Source organism: Aulonocara stuartgranti, assembly GCF_965226115.1.
Source record: "Aulonocara stuartgranti genome assembly, chromosome: 16".
NCBI lineage: Eukaryota > Metazoa > Chordata > Actinopteri > Cichliformes > Cichlidae > Aulonocara > Aulonocara stuartgranti.
The window spans coordinates 10,396,786-10,414,115 of NC_138952.1; the positions used below are offsets into that span (position 1 = coordinate 10,396,786).

A 17,330-nucleotide genomic window follows, 5' to 3' on the forward strand; every position below is an offset into this window, starting at 1 on the left:
TTTGTAAGTCTAAGCACTGACAATAATAAAAACAAATGTGTTGATCTATAAATGGCTTTGTTCCCTTTTTTGGAGGCAGAAACACTTTGTTAATGAGGAGGTTTGATCGAAGTAATAGTTGAGAGTACTACACTCCTTAACGTGCACATAAATATTAAAATGCAGCTATACAAATGTGCAAAGCTTAAGCAGCTCTCTTCCTTTACACGGGCTAAGTGTAAGCTTTGCGGCTGCAGTCCTGCTACATACAGCCCAACAAACAAAGTGCTCGAGTGTTACTGATGTAGAAAAAATAATAATAATAATAAAGTAATAATCTTTCTGACAGTTTGCTGTGTGTCTGCCAGCAAATACAATATACAAACTCCAACCGCTGGCTCATTCAGTCGCAGCTCCGCTGACTTGAAGGATGAAGAGGAAGATGTGAACAATATCAACATAAAGAGAAAGCGCTCCATAGACGTACTCCTCTGGGCTGATGGCCAACTCCCGATTTCCGATAAGAAGTTGGGTGTTGTACACTAAAAACTAATATAAGGAAGAAAAGGAAAGAGGAAATTGACATAAAAACATGAATACAAGGAAAAATGCTGCAACATTTCTAGCCTTTTGTCATGTTTGTGACCATTAATTAAAACTTTTGGTTTTTGGACTGTTACGTGTCACTCACTATGACCAACAAGAAAATTTACATCCTGTATCATGTGAGGCTACAACTGTACTAATAGCTTTGTGATTCTGTCCTTACCATGTGGTGGTGCGTTTAGTTTAACCCTTTTCGTGTGTTGCTGTGTTAATATTTACTCATTAACACAAAATTTCAACTATAGCTGAGACTGACAGGAATGGTAAGCAAAGGCTAAGGTAAAAAGTTTGGGTAAATTATATTTTGAATATAATGGTACAAAAGCAAAGGTCAGACAATCCCCAGCATTATGGGAAAACCACATTAAACAGTGCTATAACATGTATACAGTGAGATTACCTGTTTAAAAGACCTATTGGGACAATGAATGTGGAAATCATGTTTGTAACAGGAAATGATAAAATGTCCCAAAAAAAAAGCCCAATTCACTTTATACACTGTGCAAAAAATTAAAGGAACACTTGAACATCATAGTTGGAACTTCAGGAATATCCGTCTGTTCGATTAGGGAAAACTGTGATTTTACCTCCTTTACTAAAGAAAGCATGTGACAGAGGTGAAATGGAGAGGAGACACCGTAATAAATGTTAGCTTCTTGCAACATCATCCGTGAAAAGAACACTGCCAGCTGAGTTACACAATGCTGGTTTCTGACCACAGAACCCACCTAGGAACACTGAGCCTTCATGTCATGCTCAAGGAGTCTCTTGATGACATTTTGGTTGTAAACATGCACAAATAACCTGATTGAGGTCACTTTTTAGGGCTCTGGCAGTGCTGCTCGTGTAACGGGCCTGTCGACATGGCAAATCTGTGCCTTACTGATGGAGCTGAGCAACCTGTGGAGGCTGCAGGTGCTGTCTCATGCTACCAAGTAGCAAAAAGGACCCAGCAAAAAGCAAAACTAGGGAAAAATCCATCAAAAAACCTTCCCTTTCTGGAGGTTGTCTTGTTGTTGCCTTTCCAGTGCAACTGTTATCACTTTTTTATTGGATTCACAATAGTTTATGCTTTCTATCTGGACATCCTGATATCTCTGAAGTTAACAGACTTTGTGTTAAACTGAAGATTGAGTGTTCCCTTCTTGTTTTTTTATTTGATAGACCAATCAAAATCAAGACAAATACGATGATGAATAGTAGATTATCACCACATTATTTAGGGCTCCTAAATAGCTATGTATTGGGGGTGTAAGGACTGCTAATGTCTCGCTTGCTTTTCAACAACAGACTCATAATACCAAGAAGAAATACTCGGTCTAATTTTGTGTGAGTGTGGACTCACCAGAGTGTAAACGATGGCTCCAATTGCAGCGTAGAGCATATGCAGCCAGGGGACCTGTTGAGTGACATAAGAAAGGCTCCTGAATGTGAAATCAGTCACACAGATACACCCTTGGGAGCTGCTGTTCCTCACGCAGAGAAACACGAGTAGACAGAATAAATTAAATGACTTGACCAGAGCAGGCTCACATATTGGAAGGAGAGGACGATGGCTGTAACAATCCCAATGATCATGAGCAGAACGGCCGCAATGCAGAGGAATCCCCCGCAGGAGGTGAAGTCCACCTGTGATGAGAAACAAGTCATTAAGGGGATGAAAGTGAAGCTGATATGCTTCAAGCTACATGAAAGAGCAGTGAGACTATTGTGAAAGAGGATCAGAATAAGGTGAAAGAGAAATATATGTGTGTGCGTGTGTGAAACATGTCTTGTAGAAGCCAAAAATGTAACTTGTGTATCTCGAGTTGCATCAGACAGAGAAGTTGGATTCGCATCTTATCCCAAAATGTTATAAATATTTAAAGGATTTCAGTGCCCCCATTGTAATGCAAGACAAAGGAGTTCTTTTACACCGACAACAAAGACATCCTCTGACAAGCCACAGGCTACTGAGCTACAGCGAGACAGTTTACATCTCCGTGTACCTTAGTTTGGAAGCAGAAGACTGTCACAGCTATACAGACTAATGCTGTTACTCCCATGGCTATAAACACTGCTTTGGTTCCATAATAGCTGTAAAGGATACATGTAGCAATTAAAACGAAACAAAAAAAAAGGCACATATATACCATCAGGATCAAAATGTGCTGTTTTGAGCTGTTGCCTGAATAAAGCCAATAAACAAACCTTGAAACTGCTCCGGCCATGTAAGACAAGGCAAGAGTCTGCAAGATCAAACATGAATACAATGCGTCTTAAATGTCAGAGTGAGTTTTAGCACTTTTTAGAGATGTCTTTTTTCTACTGACTTTACTTTTTCAGTCTTCAGCACCTCACACTATGTTAGTTCTGCACATATATATCTGCTGTGGCATTACTAGTGTCAATGTCTGACCCTTAGTCTAATAAACAACACTTACAAATACTCCAAGCAGCACAAGATTCCATGGAAAACGCCTCCTAAAAAGTACAGAAACCACAAACATCACTGTTTATGAAAATTTTAATACACCATAATAATAGCAATAATAAAACAACTTAATTTTTCCAACTTATTTGGCCTTGCTCACCTCGGCTCTTTGCAGCAGATGAGAATGCAGTAAACCACAAAGTAAACCACACTACGGAGAGATTCACCACTGTGATTATTATTACATACATCATATTCTTCACATGTGTGTTTTTTTTTTATCAATTGATGTAATTGCACTAAAACTGTGCGGCTGTTTCTTAAAAGTAACTCACAAAGATGCCCAGTAGATGCCAGGGTAACTGATGACAAACATCCTCACTGGGTCACTGTGAAAGCAGATACATGGCATCACCAAAGGGCAGACTGTGTTTCTTACCCTTCACCAGATACATTCATCAGTGGATGGATGTACAAATGGGGAAACTTACACAAACGTAAAGACAGCAACAACTGAGAAGGTGACAGCAAGCTGTGCTGATAAAATTAAGTAAACCTGTCCAAAAAAAAAGAAAAAAAGAAAGATCAGAGCAGCAGGATTGTCACTGGCACAAAGAGCAAGTTAAGACACACAGTTACAAACTCTTACTTTTCTGATGAAGGCGTGCCGAACAGATGTGCTTTCCCACTGGGTGCTGAGAAAATCCTCCATCTCTCCTGCAGAATTTGGAAGAGCCAAGTGGTAATTTATCCTTGTTACACCTAATCTAAATATATTGCAGGGTGTGATTACTTCAAGACTGTGCCACTCGCTAAGAACCTGGGTTGGAGGCAGGCAGTCCAGCAGACAGAGTCGGTATTGTGGTGGGCATCCCAGATGGAGGAAGGCCAGGGCCTTGACACATGCTGATCGGCGGGTAGACACCCCCTTGGCCCCAGTAGCCAGGACTGGGACTGTAAGATGGAGGTGGGGGAAGAGGAGAGCCATGGTGTGGCTGGTAGGGGAAGTTATCACACTTAGGATGATGCAGTGCTTCCTCGTAGGGGGGAGGACTGTCAATTTTAGATGTCATCATTTTTCTGGACTACCCTAAAGACAGGATGAGTGGTACAAAGCTATGTCAGACTTACATCTTTTCACTATCCACTAGTTATTGCTGACTTTCCATTTTCACAATTACAAAATAAAATCTTCCTACTATATTACATCGTAAATCACAGTATGTTGCATTGCTTAATTCTGTGGTATTATTTCCTGGAAACTATGTGGTCACCCTAGTTTCAGAAAGGGTGATCACAAGTCCCTCCTTGTGCACAACATTATTATCTGTTTTTCTGTGTTTCACATGTGATTCTCAGAAATCAGCACCGAATAACAGAATTCTAAAGTCTGGCTCGTTTCCAGTGGCTGTAAAGAAAATAAGGAAGGCTGTCTCTACAGGACGTCCTGGTGGCCTCGGGGACGTTTTGGCTTGCTGTGAACTTTCAGCTGGTTCAAGCACCACGCAGGAACCACGCAAATCTACCACATCAAAGACATGCAAAACTGTGCGCATGTCGCTCTGTCTGTCTCTCTCAGCAAGGCAGGCGACACGAACCAGGTAACGTTAGACACGCTGAACAGATGAAAAGGAACGATGGAGAAAAGAGGGAGGGAATAAAAAAGAGAAGGCAGGTAAATGCTGAAAAATAAGTGGCAGTCAGGAGCAGGAACGTGTGCATATGTGTTATTTTGATACTTTTGCACAGTTCTTGAGTACAAAAGCCTCTCACTGTGCATAAAGCTCACTGTTTTTCCCTCTTTGGTTTAAAAACTGTATTAGATAAAGGTATTATTCCATATTTCTGGCTTTGTACATGTGTATGTGGGGTATGTGTGGAAGATTTTCCCTGCTACAGCGACAGCCATGTCATATTTTTGAAAACTTGGAACTCACAATAATAAATTACATTGAAATTTAACATTAAAAATGTAATTTTGTTATCATGCTGTATATCTGTATGTACTGTAACACCGCAGACACCCTTGGTCTCCTTACACTTGTACTTTAAGTGTGAGTCACTTGCTAATTAAAAATTAATTTGACTACTATAAATATTTTAAATTAAAGTGCGCACGTTTGTTCGGGATAATTGGGCCACATGTAATGAAACTGCAATATTTTGAAGGGCTGAAAAAAGGTCTAGCAGTCTGGTGCTGTTGCAATAACAAAGATGAGATAATGTCCCAGCTTGAATTATAGTTTCACTCAGCTCTTGGTTGTAATTCAACATATAGTTTCACAAGACACATTGAAACAACTTAAACATTATTGTGTCTGGAAGGCACAGTCATGCCATGTGTTCACATTTATTGCTTGATAAAATATACGAAGGGTCACGCAAAGTATGAGAGTAGAAACCAATGACTGTAATTCTGTTTAATTTAAGAATGAAGTATATGTGGACACTTGGAGGCCAAGGAAAGTTCCCCCATCTAAAGTTATGATTTTTCTTCTTTCAATATGCAATCCTGAGCTCACCTTCAGTTTCATTTATTCTATTAAAGCACCTGTAAGAGCAGTCGAATCCCTCTACAGCACCTCACCGGTCTGAAAAGGCCAGACTGCATACATTTTTCTTTTTGTATGTAGTCTAGTCAGATTACTTGTGAAAATTAGTACTGTACTTAAGAATTTTTAAGATAGGAAAAGAGAAAAAAGCAAGCATACTGCCGATTGTGAACAGGAAATTAAGCCTGTGTTATTTTTAAAACCCAGCCATACATTATATACAAATTTTAAAACACTACAACACTGCACTCAAGTAATCTCTTTGACCCACTTTTGGTTTGTTATGATCTGATCACCCAGAAAACAAATGAAAACAAAGCAGAAAAGGTTACTTACCTTGTGGCTTGCGCCTGAGTTGGGTTCACTGTCCTTCAGTCCTGCCTTGGAGATTTGCAGCCGTGCACAACAGGAGGATGTCATCCTTTGTAACTGGATATGCTGGCTGAAACTCACACTGTTACTGCTACTCTCAGAAAGATGAGACTGGTTACTCATGTCGCCTCCTGTTAAAAAGTACCAATATTACCAAAACACAAACTACTGGTTGTACCTCCCTCTACAATTAGTTAAATGCCAGTGCTTCCTTGATACCTAGTCAGCTTTGGCATTTTGTCTAAGGGTAATTGTAAGTCATAATTATATGTCAATGTATTTTTTCTTGTACTACAAAAATCATTACAATTAACCTACAATACGGTTATAACAACAGACAGATAATTATTCAACATTTACACCAGAAAGAAATGTGATTCTAAAAACAGAAATTCCCATTTTATGTGTTTCTTGAAGCAAAGTGGATTTGGATATAAAACAGGCAAAATCACACAGTATTTTTGCTAGTTCATATGCATGTTAAAGTTTGCCTGACAGACTGTCAAAACCCTTTTTTTAAATTTCATTTAATTTACTACTACTACTTCCCAAGTGGTTCTGCTGCCTAAACCTAAGCAAAATGTGATGGGAAAAATGTATAATGAAAATATACAGAAAAAATTATAATATACTCTGTTTTAATACATAAAAGAAAACGTAAACATGAGAAATCAGGTGAGCACAACACCGGTAGTGAGCCTAAAAGTCACCAGGGGACTGTTGTGACGTGTCGCTGTATACGTCATTACGTTCCGCTCAGAGGCTATGGCGCTTCCTGACTGGATAATAACACTGGTAGCCACTTCATCCTTCATCTGTTTTTGTTTGTGCCTTCGCTACAGACGGACAGGACAGGTGTTTTGGAGAAAACTGTTCAGCAAGATAATGGCCCGAACGGAGAAGCCCTTGTTCCGAATAGCGTGAGTATGGCGCCACTTTCCTTGGCGACAGAGATTTCTGTCGTTTCCTTGGCGATTCTCTTGGCGTAGCTTAGCAACATCTAGCCATTTTTATGTGCTATAGATTTATCCCACGTAATTTAATTTAGTCAAGACCATTTGAAAAGTACAGCTGTTGGTATTCTGCTGTGAGGCTCTTCTCGCGATAATGCCATTTTTTTCATCAGCATATGCTGCAGTGGCTTCAACTTTATTTTAAGAGACGTTTGCATACCAACCATTGAAGTTACGTCAATTGTGCTCATTCAACAAACCAAAGAAATGACAGTAACTGCATGGCGAGGTTAATAATGTTAACAGCTTTTACTATTGGGACATAACATTTCCAATTGTCTCCCAGGTACACACTCTACACTAAGACCAGACTTGGCTACATGTACTACAAACGGCAAATGCGGAAAGCTCGTGAAAATTACCCTGGAGGGCATTCAGCTACAGATCCCGTGGAGTTCAATGGTATATGCAACAATTACTGGTTTAACTTGGTGACACTGGGCCAAACAATGCCTTGCTGTCACACGCTGTACATACCATAGAACCAATTGTTATTACTATCAGTACAAAATTCTAGCATTTGTTTCATTAAAGATGGATATTTTTATTAGTGCATGTTTAATGTTGTCCCGAATAATTATTATGTCATTTCTTTCTCTGCCCACAGGTGTTAAAATAATTCCTATCTCTGTGCTCTCTGACAACTACAGCTACCTTATCATCGACAGAGCCTCGAGCATCGCAGTCGTTGTAGACCCTGCAGACCCTCAGATAGTTCAGGTGAGTGCCTCTGATGTCACTTATGTGTCTTTGAATGGGTTAATAGATTTAGGCTATTGCGCTGAAAACAGCAATCAGTAACTGTGTAGTTAGTTCCAAGGGAAAGGTTGTTTTTTCTTCAGAACATGTTGCTGCAGAGAAGTCAGGACAGATATCGCCTGATATTAGTGAGAAATGATTGCTTTGCTTCTAGTTCAGCTTTATTTTGTATATGTACCACAACTCTGATCCTTAAAGCTATTATATGAAATGTATAATATCTAGTATTAAGATCTTTAAGAAAACGAAATATTTTTTAGGGGAGTTGGAATAATACTATTAAAGTGTGATGATTGTCATTCAGTTCAAAGCCAGTTTAGTAACACATACAGGACATAGATGGGGTTAAAATGTATAAATAGTGTGAGTTACAAACAATATATGAAAGCCTGTATAGAATTATTGCTGTATTTATAAAAGTACGAGGTGTGTAAACAAAAAAATTGAGTTGTATTGAAAGCTTGATTGTAATTGTAGGGCTCATTGACAATGGAGCCTCTCTCTCTTACAGCTGGTATCTCTGCACTGTCATTTTTCCTTACAACCATGTGTTTTACTTCAGCTGCAGCTGTTGACTGTCCGTAGCCAGCTGTTGTGAATGAGTGTGTTTTGTATCCATGGTATCTTGCCTTATTAAATACACAAGTATAATAACGCTGTGATGTGTCATGAATCTGAAGTGTTGACTGAAGGTTTTACCAACACCCGATTTATTTGTATTTTCTTTTATTCATTTCAGGCAGTCCTCGAGGCAGAAGGAGTAATGTTAGAAGCAATACTATGTACACACAAGCACTGGTGAGTTTCATGTAATTTGTATGTATAAAAAAGGAGTAGGGGGGAAAGACAGCATAGTATTGTAATATTTAGCATAGCAATGTTATATTGATACAGGGACACCAATTATCGATATTTTATTTTGGAAATACTGTGAACAAGAGGGCTTATCTCACCTGATAAGAGGCAACCTTTCTGCAAACAGATGCAGTCTGACTTGGATTGACTGGAATTACTATGAGACAGATTGTAAATGTATAAATGCAGAGAGATTGCCAACATCTTGCCATCAGTCTGAACGAGTCTTTATTAATGATTACAACTTGAAGGGACTTCATGGGCTGCCAGCTCATTGTATTCTGGTTATATTCCTATAAAACAGGAAGGTTGATCAGTGCAAATATAATAGTTTAATGTGGCTATTGAATATTTATAACAGTAAATTGCTGCAATATTAGGAACAGATTGGATGTCATTGCCAACTTGACCCCATTCAATATGACACTGGTAACATTTATAGTAGGTCTTGGTGACAGTTTTGATGTACTTTACCATCTCCTTTTGTAGCTAAAAAAATTCCTGAGGTAACTTTATCTTATTGGATAAGACAGATATTGAAAATGTTTAACTTCGAGGACATAATTTACAGTTGAAGGCAAAAAAAATCTAAAAATATGTTAATGTGATAATCATACAAGACTCAGCATGTCACAAAAGGTTAAAAAATCATATAATAATAGGTATAGTAAAATAAAAATGTGATTCACATCTCTAACACAAGAGGTTAGACTTATTATTGCCGTACTGCAGATTAAAAGAATGCCATGCATTTGTATGTATAGATGTTTTCCCCACATTTTGAAAGTCCTGCGTTCAGGTTGATTAAAATAAGCACAGTGTTTTTTTAAAAAAAATAGGTGTTTTGTATCTGTAATGTGTGGATATTGTCTAAATTGCTGCGTGAACCTTCTTTGTGATCCGTGTACAGGGACCACAGTGGGGGAAACAAAGGGTTGAAACGGCTGCACAGCTCATGCCGAGTTTATGGAAATGCGGCTGATAACATTCCTGGCCTCACGCAGTAAGTCCCAGCTTGCACAGTATAGCACACTGGCTCACTTTGAATCATTCTTACTGTACTTAGTCCTGTTTTGTTCCCACTGTCAGTAGTGGTGGCAGCTGACTTCACACTAAATTATCGTGGCATGAGTGACTATTCTGTTATGTCTGAGGGGATGGAGGGTTATCTTAGGACTTCCAAACCACCACACTAAAGATTTTGTTTTTCACATTTTTTTTTCTAATAATGTAAAAATAATATGGGAAGGTAGTCGTTTTTGATACCTTTGCTCAACTGGTACATGTCAGAAATGGAAGTCTATTTCAGTTATTTTTAATCTTTTAATTTTCACTAAAAATCAGTAACTCCACACTTCTTGGTTTAGGTTTTTTCATTACTTATTTTTCTTTCCAGCCCTCTCTCACACAATGACTCGGTAACAGTTGGGCGTATGCGCTTTAAGGCCCTCTTTACCCCTGGACACACGGTAGGCCACATGATCTACCTCTTGGATGGTCAAACGGTCGGTGCCCCCTCCAGCCTCTTCTCTGGTGACCTGGTGTTTCTCTCAGGATGTGGTAAGTTATGCAGAAAACCAGATCAAGAGGAATTATTCTAGCTGTTTGCTTCTTTTTGTTTTTTTCAGAGTTACTGAAAATGCAGGATGAAATAGTTTGTTTGATGTGGAATCATTCTACACAGGTTCTCTGGGTTTTACTGGCTCAAAATTGTTCTCTACAGGGAGTGACCATGCATGCAAGCACAATTTGTCTGCACGTAGTTATAGTTGTGTTACCTTAACAGAAGTCTACGCATTGCCCTCTTATTCCTGGCAATTTGATCAAAATATATGTTATGCTTGAGTAAAAGCAACTTAAAAAAAAAAAAACTGGTGTGACGTTTTTAGAGTTTTTGTGGGCTTTTTTTTTTTCTATACTGTAAAACTGCTGAAGTCTGAGAACCTGATGATTGCACAGTCTAAAAGTCAGCTAAAATGCATAAGTGTGATACCAAGGAAGCGTGATTTTGACTTAATTGTACTATGTGATATATACGAGAAACCTATCTGTCATCAGTGTTTCAATCAGTGCAATTTTAAAAAGGATCTTTGACCTGATGCCTTTTCTGCATTCACATCTGTCATTTTTGGTTCACAACCCGATTACCTCATTCAAAAGCAAGTTTAACATTGCTAATGCAAGTCAGCACCATCTTAACTGAATACTGTTGCATGCAAATTACACCTTTTCATATTTCATCGGAAATGCTGATTAGATTTCCTTTGCATAACTTAATGTAACATAGTTTTTTTTATAAGACTTGAAATAATTTAATCAGTTGCGTCAAAAAGCACTTAAAATATATACTTAATTATAGTATTGTATATTTAGTGGCCTGTTTTGGTTACCTTGTAATGCCAATGACATGTTCTTTAATATACAATAGATTTTATATAGCAATTTAGTGGTTAATACATTTTCATTATGCACAAAATATTGAGATCAGCAGGAGACACAAACCCAGCCTTGGGTAAAATCTATGTGTGGATCCATCTGATGTGATGACCCCTTTGAGAAGTAAGAGAGAAGCTGAAAGTATTATACAGAGTTTGTACAGTAGATAGTGTCTTAATAGCTAGTGGTTATCCGCATGACCTTTGAGAAATTGGACATTTTTATCTTCCAATTAACCAATTTGACAATCTAACTATAGCAGTAATGAAAATATCCTGGTAATACTAAAGATTAGACCATATGAATGCTTCAGGAACCCTGTTTGGAAATTGGAATCTCTTTGTTAACCTGTCTTTATTGTTTCAAGGGAGAATGTTTGAAGGCAGTGCAACAACAATGCTGTCATCTCTGGACACAGTTGGCTCCTTGACTGATGATACTCTATTATGGCCTGGTAGGAGAATCCTTTCAGTTGTCTGATTCAGTGTCAAAAAATTATGTTTGTGTGCTGCGGATGAAGTTGTGGTTTTAATATGTCTTTGCTTTTAAAAAAGTGTTTTATATATATACAGCCAAACCATAAGAACGGGTTGCATAGGGAATTCTTTGGTTTTTTTAGGCTTTTAAGTATGGTTATACATGTGGCTGTGATATTTTTCTTGTGTGTCCACTGGCTGTCCCGCAGGTCATGAGTATGCAGAGGACAACCTGCTGTTTGCTGCTGAGGTTGAGCCGCACAACACAGCCAGGGAAAACAAATATCAGTGGGTGCTGCAGCAGCGAGGCCAGAAGCTGTGCACGGTGAGAATGATGTATCACCATTGTTATGCCTCTCAAGCGAGCCATCCCAGGATTCATGTTGTCCAACACCTGAAATAAGGGCTTATCAGTTGCGTACAGCGTTCGTGCTGACAGCACTCTTGAGTGCATGCCGCCCTCTCGCTTTCCCTTCTTCCAGGCTCAGTCGAGTCAATCTGTGATATAGTCTGCAGCAGAGCAAAGGTTTGCTGTTCAGTGAAGTGCCCATCCTGAATTTAGATTAGTTTTTTATCTGTTATCAATACATGCCTCTAAAGGCAGTTTCACAAGATTGGAGCTTCCAGTTGATGATTTCCACCTCCAAAACTTATTGAATGACCATAACATTTCCTCTGCAGTCTGCATGTTTTCACGTTTCACACGTAGTCTTTTGCTTATTTATATCAGTCACCTGAGTTTGATCTTTGAGTATTATTTATTAAAAAGATCAGATATATAGTACACCAAAAAAACATGTATGAAAACTGTAAAGTTTTCCTTGTAGCAGAGCTGCCTGAAGGTGATGACTTAAACTTCTGAAACACTGCATTTGTATTTGACCAAATGTATCAGAAACTGTAGCACTGCTGTGACTCACTCGGTTAAGCAGGTCCTTTGAATAAAAACTAAATGCCATGCGGCGTGGACACCCAAGATTGCGAATGCGAGAACTTAACAAGTAAAGTAGGATTTTAAAATCGATACCACAGTTGCATCTACTCAAAGTCTCTAACAAGTTTGAACATCATTTACCTCGACCTCAAGGTCAGAGGTCAGAGGTCAAGTTTTCTAAAAATCTTGTGAGCGCATTAACTCAAGAAGGAAGTCACCTAGGATTCTCAACTTCATGCCATGCAATTACTAAAACTCTTGGACAGGTTTAAATCCTGGAGACCTTGACCTCAAAGTCAAAGGTGACCTTTCCTGAAAAGCATCTAGGATTTTCAAATTAAGGTTGATGCATTTGCTAATTCTAGATCTCATTGGCGGATTTTAAACTGTTATTGGTAAGGGATAGAAAGTCTGACTTAACAGATTGTTTTCGGCTTGTCACAGTAGGAACAGACCAAGCATTATTAACAATTAACCGAGTTTTATTCAAGCATCCCTTTGTGCTGTGATGCTGGAAAGAGGAAGCAGATGTCTAGGAATCCAGGTTGAGCTTTTCTTGTTGTGATATGTCTCTGTTTTGTTTAGGTTTATTGCCAAATTAACGTCAGTGTATCCTGGTAACAAATTAGCTGCTGTGTTTTCTTAATACTCACGGTGATGCCATCTGCAGAAATGCATTGTCTGTTTTGTGATGGGGAAGGGAGTAACAGAAATCACTTATTTTATCTTCTATGATTAGATTTATTTATTTTTAATCTTTCTGCAAATGATTGACACTGTTCAATCAAGAGCCTTTGAGGTGGGCTGCGTTTTGACGTGCTCTTTATTTCCAGTGTCCCTCCACGATTGGAGAAGAGAAGCAGTACAATCCTTTCCTGCGCAGCCACTCTGCAGAGCTCCACCTGGCTCTGGGTGTCCAGCAATTCCAGGAAGAAGACTGGACCCAGTTTAGGGCAAGGGTGCTGGAGGAACTGCGAAAACGCAAAGACCTCTACAACAGGAGATAGTACTACCAAGACGTCCTAAACTTTAGGGAACAGCAGAGCTCAGCTGCACCAGGCACTGGTACAAAAGCAGCTATTTGCAGGTGAAAGCTAATAATAAATTGATCTCTAAAGGTACTGTAGAAACGGTTTGATCTATTATCTCAGTGTTAAGGGGCATTAAGTAGTTTCTGACCTGTAGACCTGTAGCTAGGATGGTAACCACAACTTCGTTATTACATAATACTCATTAATAGTTCTATTACCTCTCCAAATGCTGTAAACTACAGTCATTTTTTGTTCATGAGAAGAGTAGTGCTGATTTTGTTTTTACTTTTTACATAGGATGTAAATATTATTGTTTTGCATTACTAGAGCATAGACATTTTTTTCTTATTGAGGGTTTTTTTGAAACACACGGTGATAACAATGCACTACACTGAACCGTTAACATGTTAGGTACTGATTTGTTTACTCAACAGTAGTTTTTAGAACAAGTAATAAATTGTATTTAAAAGGTTTCTGAGACAATCTTTGGTACACACGCTGTATTTGTTACCCCGGTTTCAGACTTACAGTGATGCTGAAGGGTAATTATCTTTTCCCCAAAGACTGACAGTTTGGGATTTGAGTATTTGATTGTGAATATTTGATATTGTGATATCAACATATTCACCAAATTAATGCTAGGATTCATTTAATAAATCGCAAAGGCACTTTGCTGTTGGTACCTTGTGTGAAAGTGAGCACAATGTGACAAAAAAAAGTCTGTACATTATTTTTTTTTTTTATAATAAGTCAGTTTATTAATGCAGATTATTTTTTTTATTTTTTTTTATTTTTTATTTTATTTTGACTTAAAAAAGTAACACAAACATTCATTCTTTGCAATGGTTGTGTTTGGGCTACTTGTAGGGCTGTGCCATATGACCAAAATCTCATATCCCGATATAAGACATCTATCGTCCGATAACGATATAAATCACAAAAATGTAACATTTTCTGTAAATTCTGTGAATCTCGGGCTGCTCGTCTTGCGTGAAGTGTTTCCAGCTGCGCGTCATGTACCTGGAGTCGAATGTTTTAACCGATGCATAAAACTACACATTTTTAGACATAAGTTGTAACGGCCGCCGTTTTCTTTGTGAATATTTATTACACGGCGTGCTGCGGGGAAAAGCCTGTTCTAACGTTTGAGTCCAAGGTTTATTTTTTAGCACCTGGCGGCTCTTTTTTACTTCTCATCCGTAAATAATCTGCTCTTTCACGTGATTCAGTTTATTTTGAAAAGTCTCAACAGGATTTTGAGCTTTATTGTGAAAGGTTTATGTGGAACATAAACAAGCGGACACGCGATGGTGTTACCGTCGTTGTTGCTAACCACAACGCATAAAAACAGTCGCTTGTCCATCCGTAGTGTGGTTATATTAAATATAAGAGAAAGAGAGAACTTTAATAAATTAATATAGCCACTGCAGTGACCATCAAAACGATGAAAAAATATTGCTGTAAACAGCTTATTTTGCAACACCACGAAACAAACAATAGCGTAAAATGAAACAATAGAGGTTTTTATATCGTCATCTGATATATATCGTTATATCGAACAGCCCTAGCTACTTGTACTGTTAGTTTTTTATTTTTTATTTTTTTTGGTTTGTTTTTCCTTAAGAATTCGTACATTATAGTTCATGTTATAGTTGATGTAAAGAACGTAAACAAGTGGGCCAAACACAAAAATGTATATTTTCTTGAACAGATCTCTTTTGTGCCTGTGAGCAAATAATTTTTTGTGAACTTCTTGTTATCATTTTAAATTTGTTCACTCCCTGAATGTGAACTACAAAATATGTGAAGGATCTAACTGGTACTTAACTGTAGTGAGACATGACTGAATTCATGTTGAAGGGACGATTGAATTAAGACTGCATTTATAATGTGACTGTGGCAAAAGAAATATTTTTTTTTTGTTTTGGTGTATTTGACCAATTAAAACCTTTGGAATGCAAAATTTATCTTTTCTTTTCTTGTTTGTTCGTTCGTTCGTTTTAACTGTATCGGATGATTTTCATGATGTGACTACTCTCAGCTTCTGTTAAATTGTTGCTTTTTTGGATTGCTTCCTGAAAACAGACCCAAACTTATTAAGCTTCCACTTTATCGCGTCTCTCTCGTATTCAAACTGTCATCACTCTGCTATTAGCTCATCTTGCCAATGGACTGTCCTTCCACAAGTCACAATAATTACTACTTCTATAGTATTGATCAGAATTTAATCAAACTTACCCACAATAATCATCTAATGGGTCTTTACCAAAATTGTGCTCAAGGACACTTTTTTGTCATTTTTATAGGCACTTGTCCATGTTCACAGTATAACCTTCATGCATACTTCTTCCAGTCTCATATGTTTGCCTCTGATGTCTTGAACAGTAATCAATTTAAATCATATTTATCAGTCTTTAACATGTTCATGAACTTCATGAAGTGCCAAATGATGTGAAAGTTTGAAAGTATTGCTTTGCCTTTATATGTTGCATACCACTTGTATCCCATTAGACTGCAATGATCCTTATTGGTCATGATCATGGCAGGAATCGTCCCATTGTTTTACTCCCATATTCATAGATATTTCATGTTAATACTTGAGCAGCTACACCCACAGTCTGGTCACATGCTCACTCCTCACAGTCTTTGGCATTTTAAAGTCTGCCAACGACTGAGTGGAAAGTCACGTGACTGTGCCCATCGATAAAGTGAGTTTTTTCCAGTTCTGCCAGCTCTTCTCCATAGATTCAGTATTTTCATGCCACTGAAGTTCACATTTAAATAGTGAATCGGGTCTAAGACATTAATCATTGCAAGGATTGCAAAGCATCTTTGCAATGCATGCTCATGTTGTTTGTAACAACAAATTAGCCTAAAACTGATGTTAATTCGGACTTATTTTAAAAACGTCTACAAAAACAGACGCGTTACAGCAGCTGAGCTAAAAAGAATCTTTGACGTACAGTTTTTATGATCTAATCTTGCTGGAATTTAACTAGATTAGGATTTTATAAGAACATTTGATAGCATAAAATGTGTGACAATACAGTGGAGAAAAGTCCTCTTTTGCACATTTTGTTTTCCTTCTTTGTGTCTTTTTTTTATACAAAGGAAGTATAACGCTGTTTCTGTCTATGTGCAGAGGGCCAAAATGAAAAAGAAATAAATCTTTAAACTTTTGAGGGGGTTTGAAAGTGCTTCAGATTTCTGTGTTGCTCCTCCAGAAAAGCCTGTACCAGAGCACCTTGTCCCTTGGTGATTGTTGACTAAAATGTTATTCTGTTTGTTTGATGCAGACTCGCACCTTATTTGCATATGTTTGAGTTATGAATACTACCACATGGGAGACTGTTTTACTTCAGGTTATGTTTTAATGAGTAAGTATGAAAGTAAACTCTTCTATTAGAGCTGTGTAAGTGTTGTCTTTGCAAGCATTCAAAACTGACAGCTGAGATATTTTCCCCACTGCTAGAACTTCCCTCAGCTGAAATAAGGGAATAACCTACTTTGTGTGGATGCAAGAGATGTTCTAAAAAAGGAATAGATGATCAGTAAGAATATATTACAGCAAGCTGTAGGATTACAATCCTGTTTTTTGTAATAATCAGATTTTATACCCTGTTTGTTTTTGTTTGTTTGTTTTTTACAAAGGTAGAACTGGATTTATTAGAACTAAAATAAGCGCTATAATACAGTGCAAGTGAGAAATGGCAAACTGTGGCACATTACAGGTTTAGGATTAAGTATAATCAGTTAATATTGTGGTAGTCTAGTCTAGTCTAGATATGCTTGGGCTGTCTACTGCAGTAATCAAAGATATGTCAGACCCAGGTCTTCATACTCTTATTTTCTCACTAAAAAAAAGGTCATTTAGAATGTTTTCACAACACGGTTGCAAAGTCTT

General features: G+C 37.9%; 2 protein-coding genes across 5 annotated transcripts; one reads left to right on the top strand and one right to left on the bottom strand.

Moving 5' to 3' along the window:
• Positions 1–158: 158 nt before the first annotated feature.
• LOC309690493 (protein lifeguard 3) lies at positions 159–6,722 on the bottom strand. Of its 4 annotated transcripts, none has more exons than XM_082507522.1 (13): positions 6,633–6,722; positions 5,887–6,053; positions 3,819–4,088; positions 3,648–3,715; positions 3,490–3,554; positions 3,334–3,387; positions 3,159–3,209; positions 3,009–3,048; positions 2,776–2,813; positions 2,574–2,661; positions 2,119–2,214; positions 1,931–1,984; positions 159–528 (listed from the first exon to the last, which is right to left on the bottom strand). In XM_082507522.1, exons 3-13 carry the CDS (start codon positions 4,072–4,074, stop codon positions 379–381), a joined length of 960 nt encoding a protein of 319 aa, XP_082363648.1. In that variant the 5' UTR covers positions 4,075–4,088; positions 5,887–6,053; positions 6,633–6,722; the 3' UTR covers positions 159–378. The 4 variants fall into 4 exon arrangements, with proteins under 4 accessions (XP_082363648.1, XP_082363645.1, XP_082363646.1 ...); XM_082507519.1 differs by having other exon boundaries at positions 3,159–3,227; XM_082507520.1 differs by having other exon boundaries at positions 3,159–3,227; positions 6,672–6,717.
• Positions 6,638–16,710, top strand: pnkd (PNKD metallo-beta-lactamase domain containing). Its single transcript, XM_082507518.1, has 9 exons — positions 6,638–6,842; positions 7,222–7,337; positions 7,543–7,655; positions 8,434–8,492; positions 9,460–9,552; positions 9,946–10,109; positions 11,353–11,439; positions 11,671–11,786; positions 13,229–16,710. Exons 1-9 carry the CDS (start codon positions 6,688–6,690, stop codon positions 13,400–13,402), a joined length of 1,077 nt encoding a protein of 358 aa, XP_082363644.1. The 5' UTR covers positions 6,638–6,687; the 3' UTR covers positions 13,403–16,710.
• Positions 16,711–17,330: the final 620 nt, after the last annotated feature.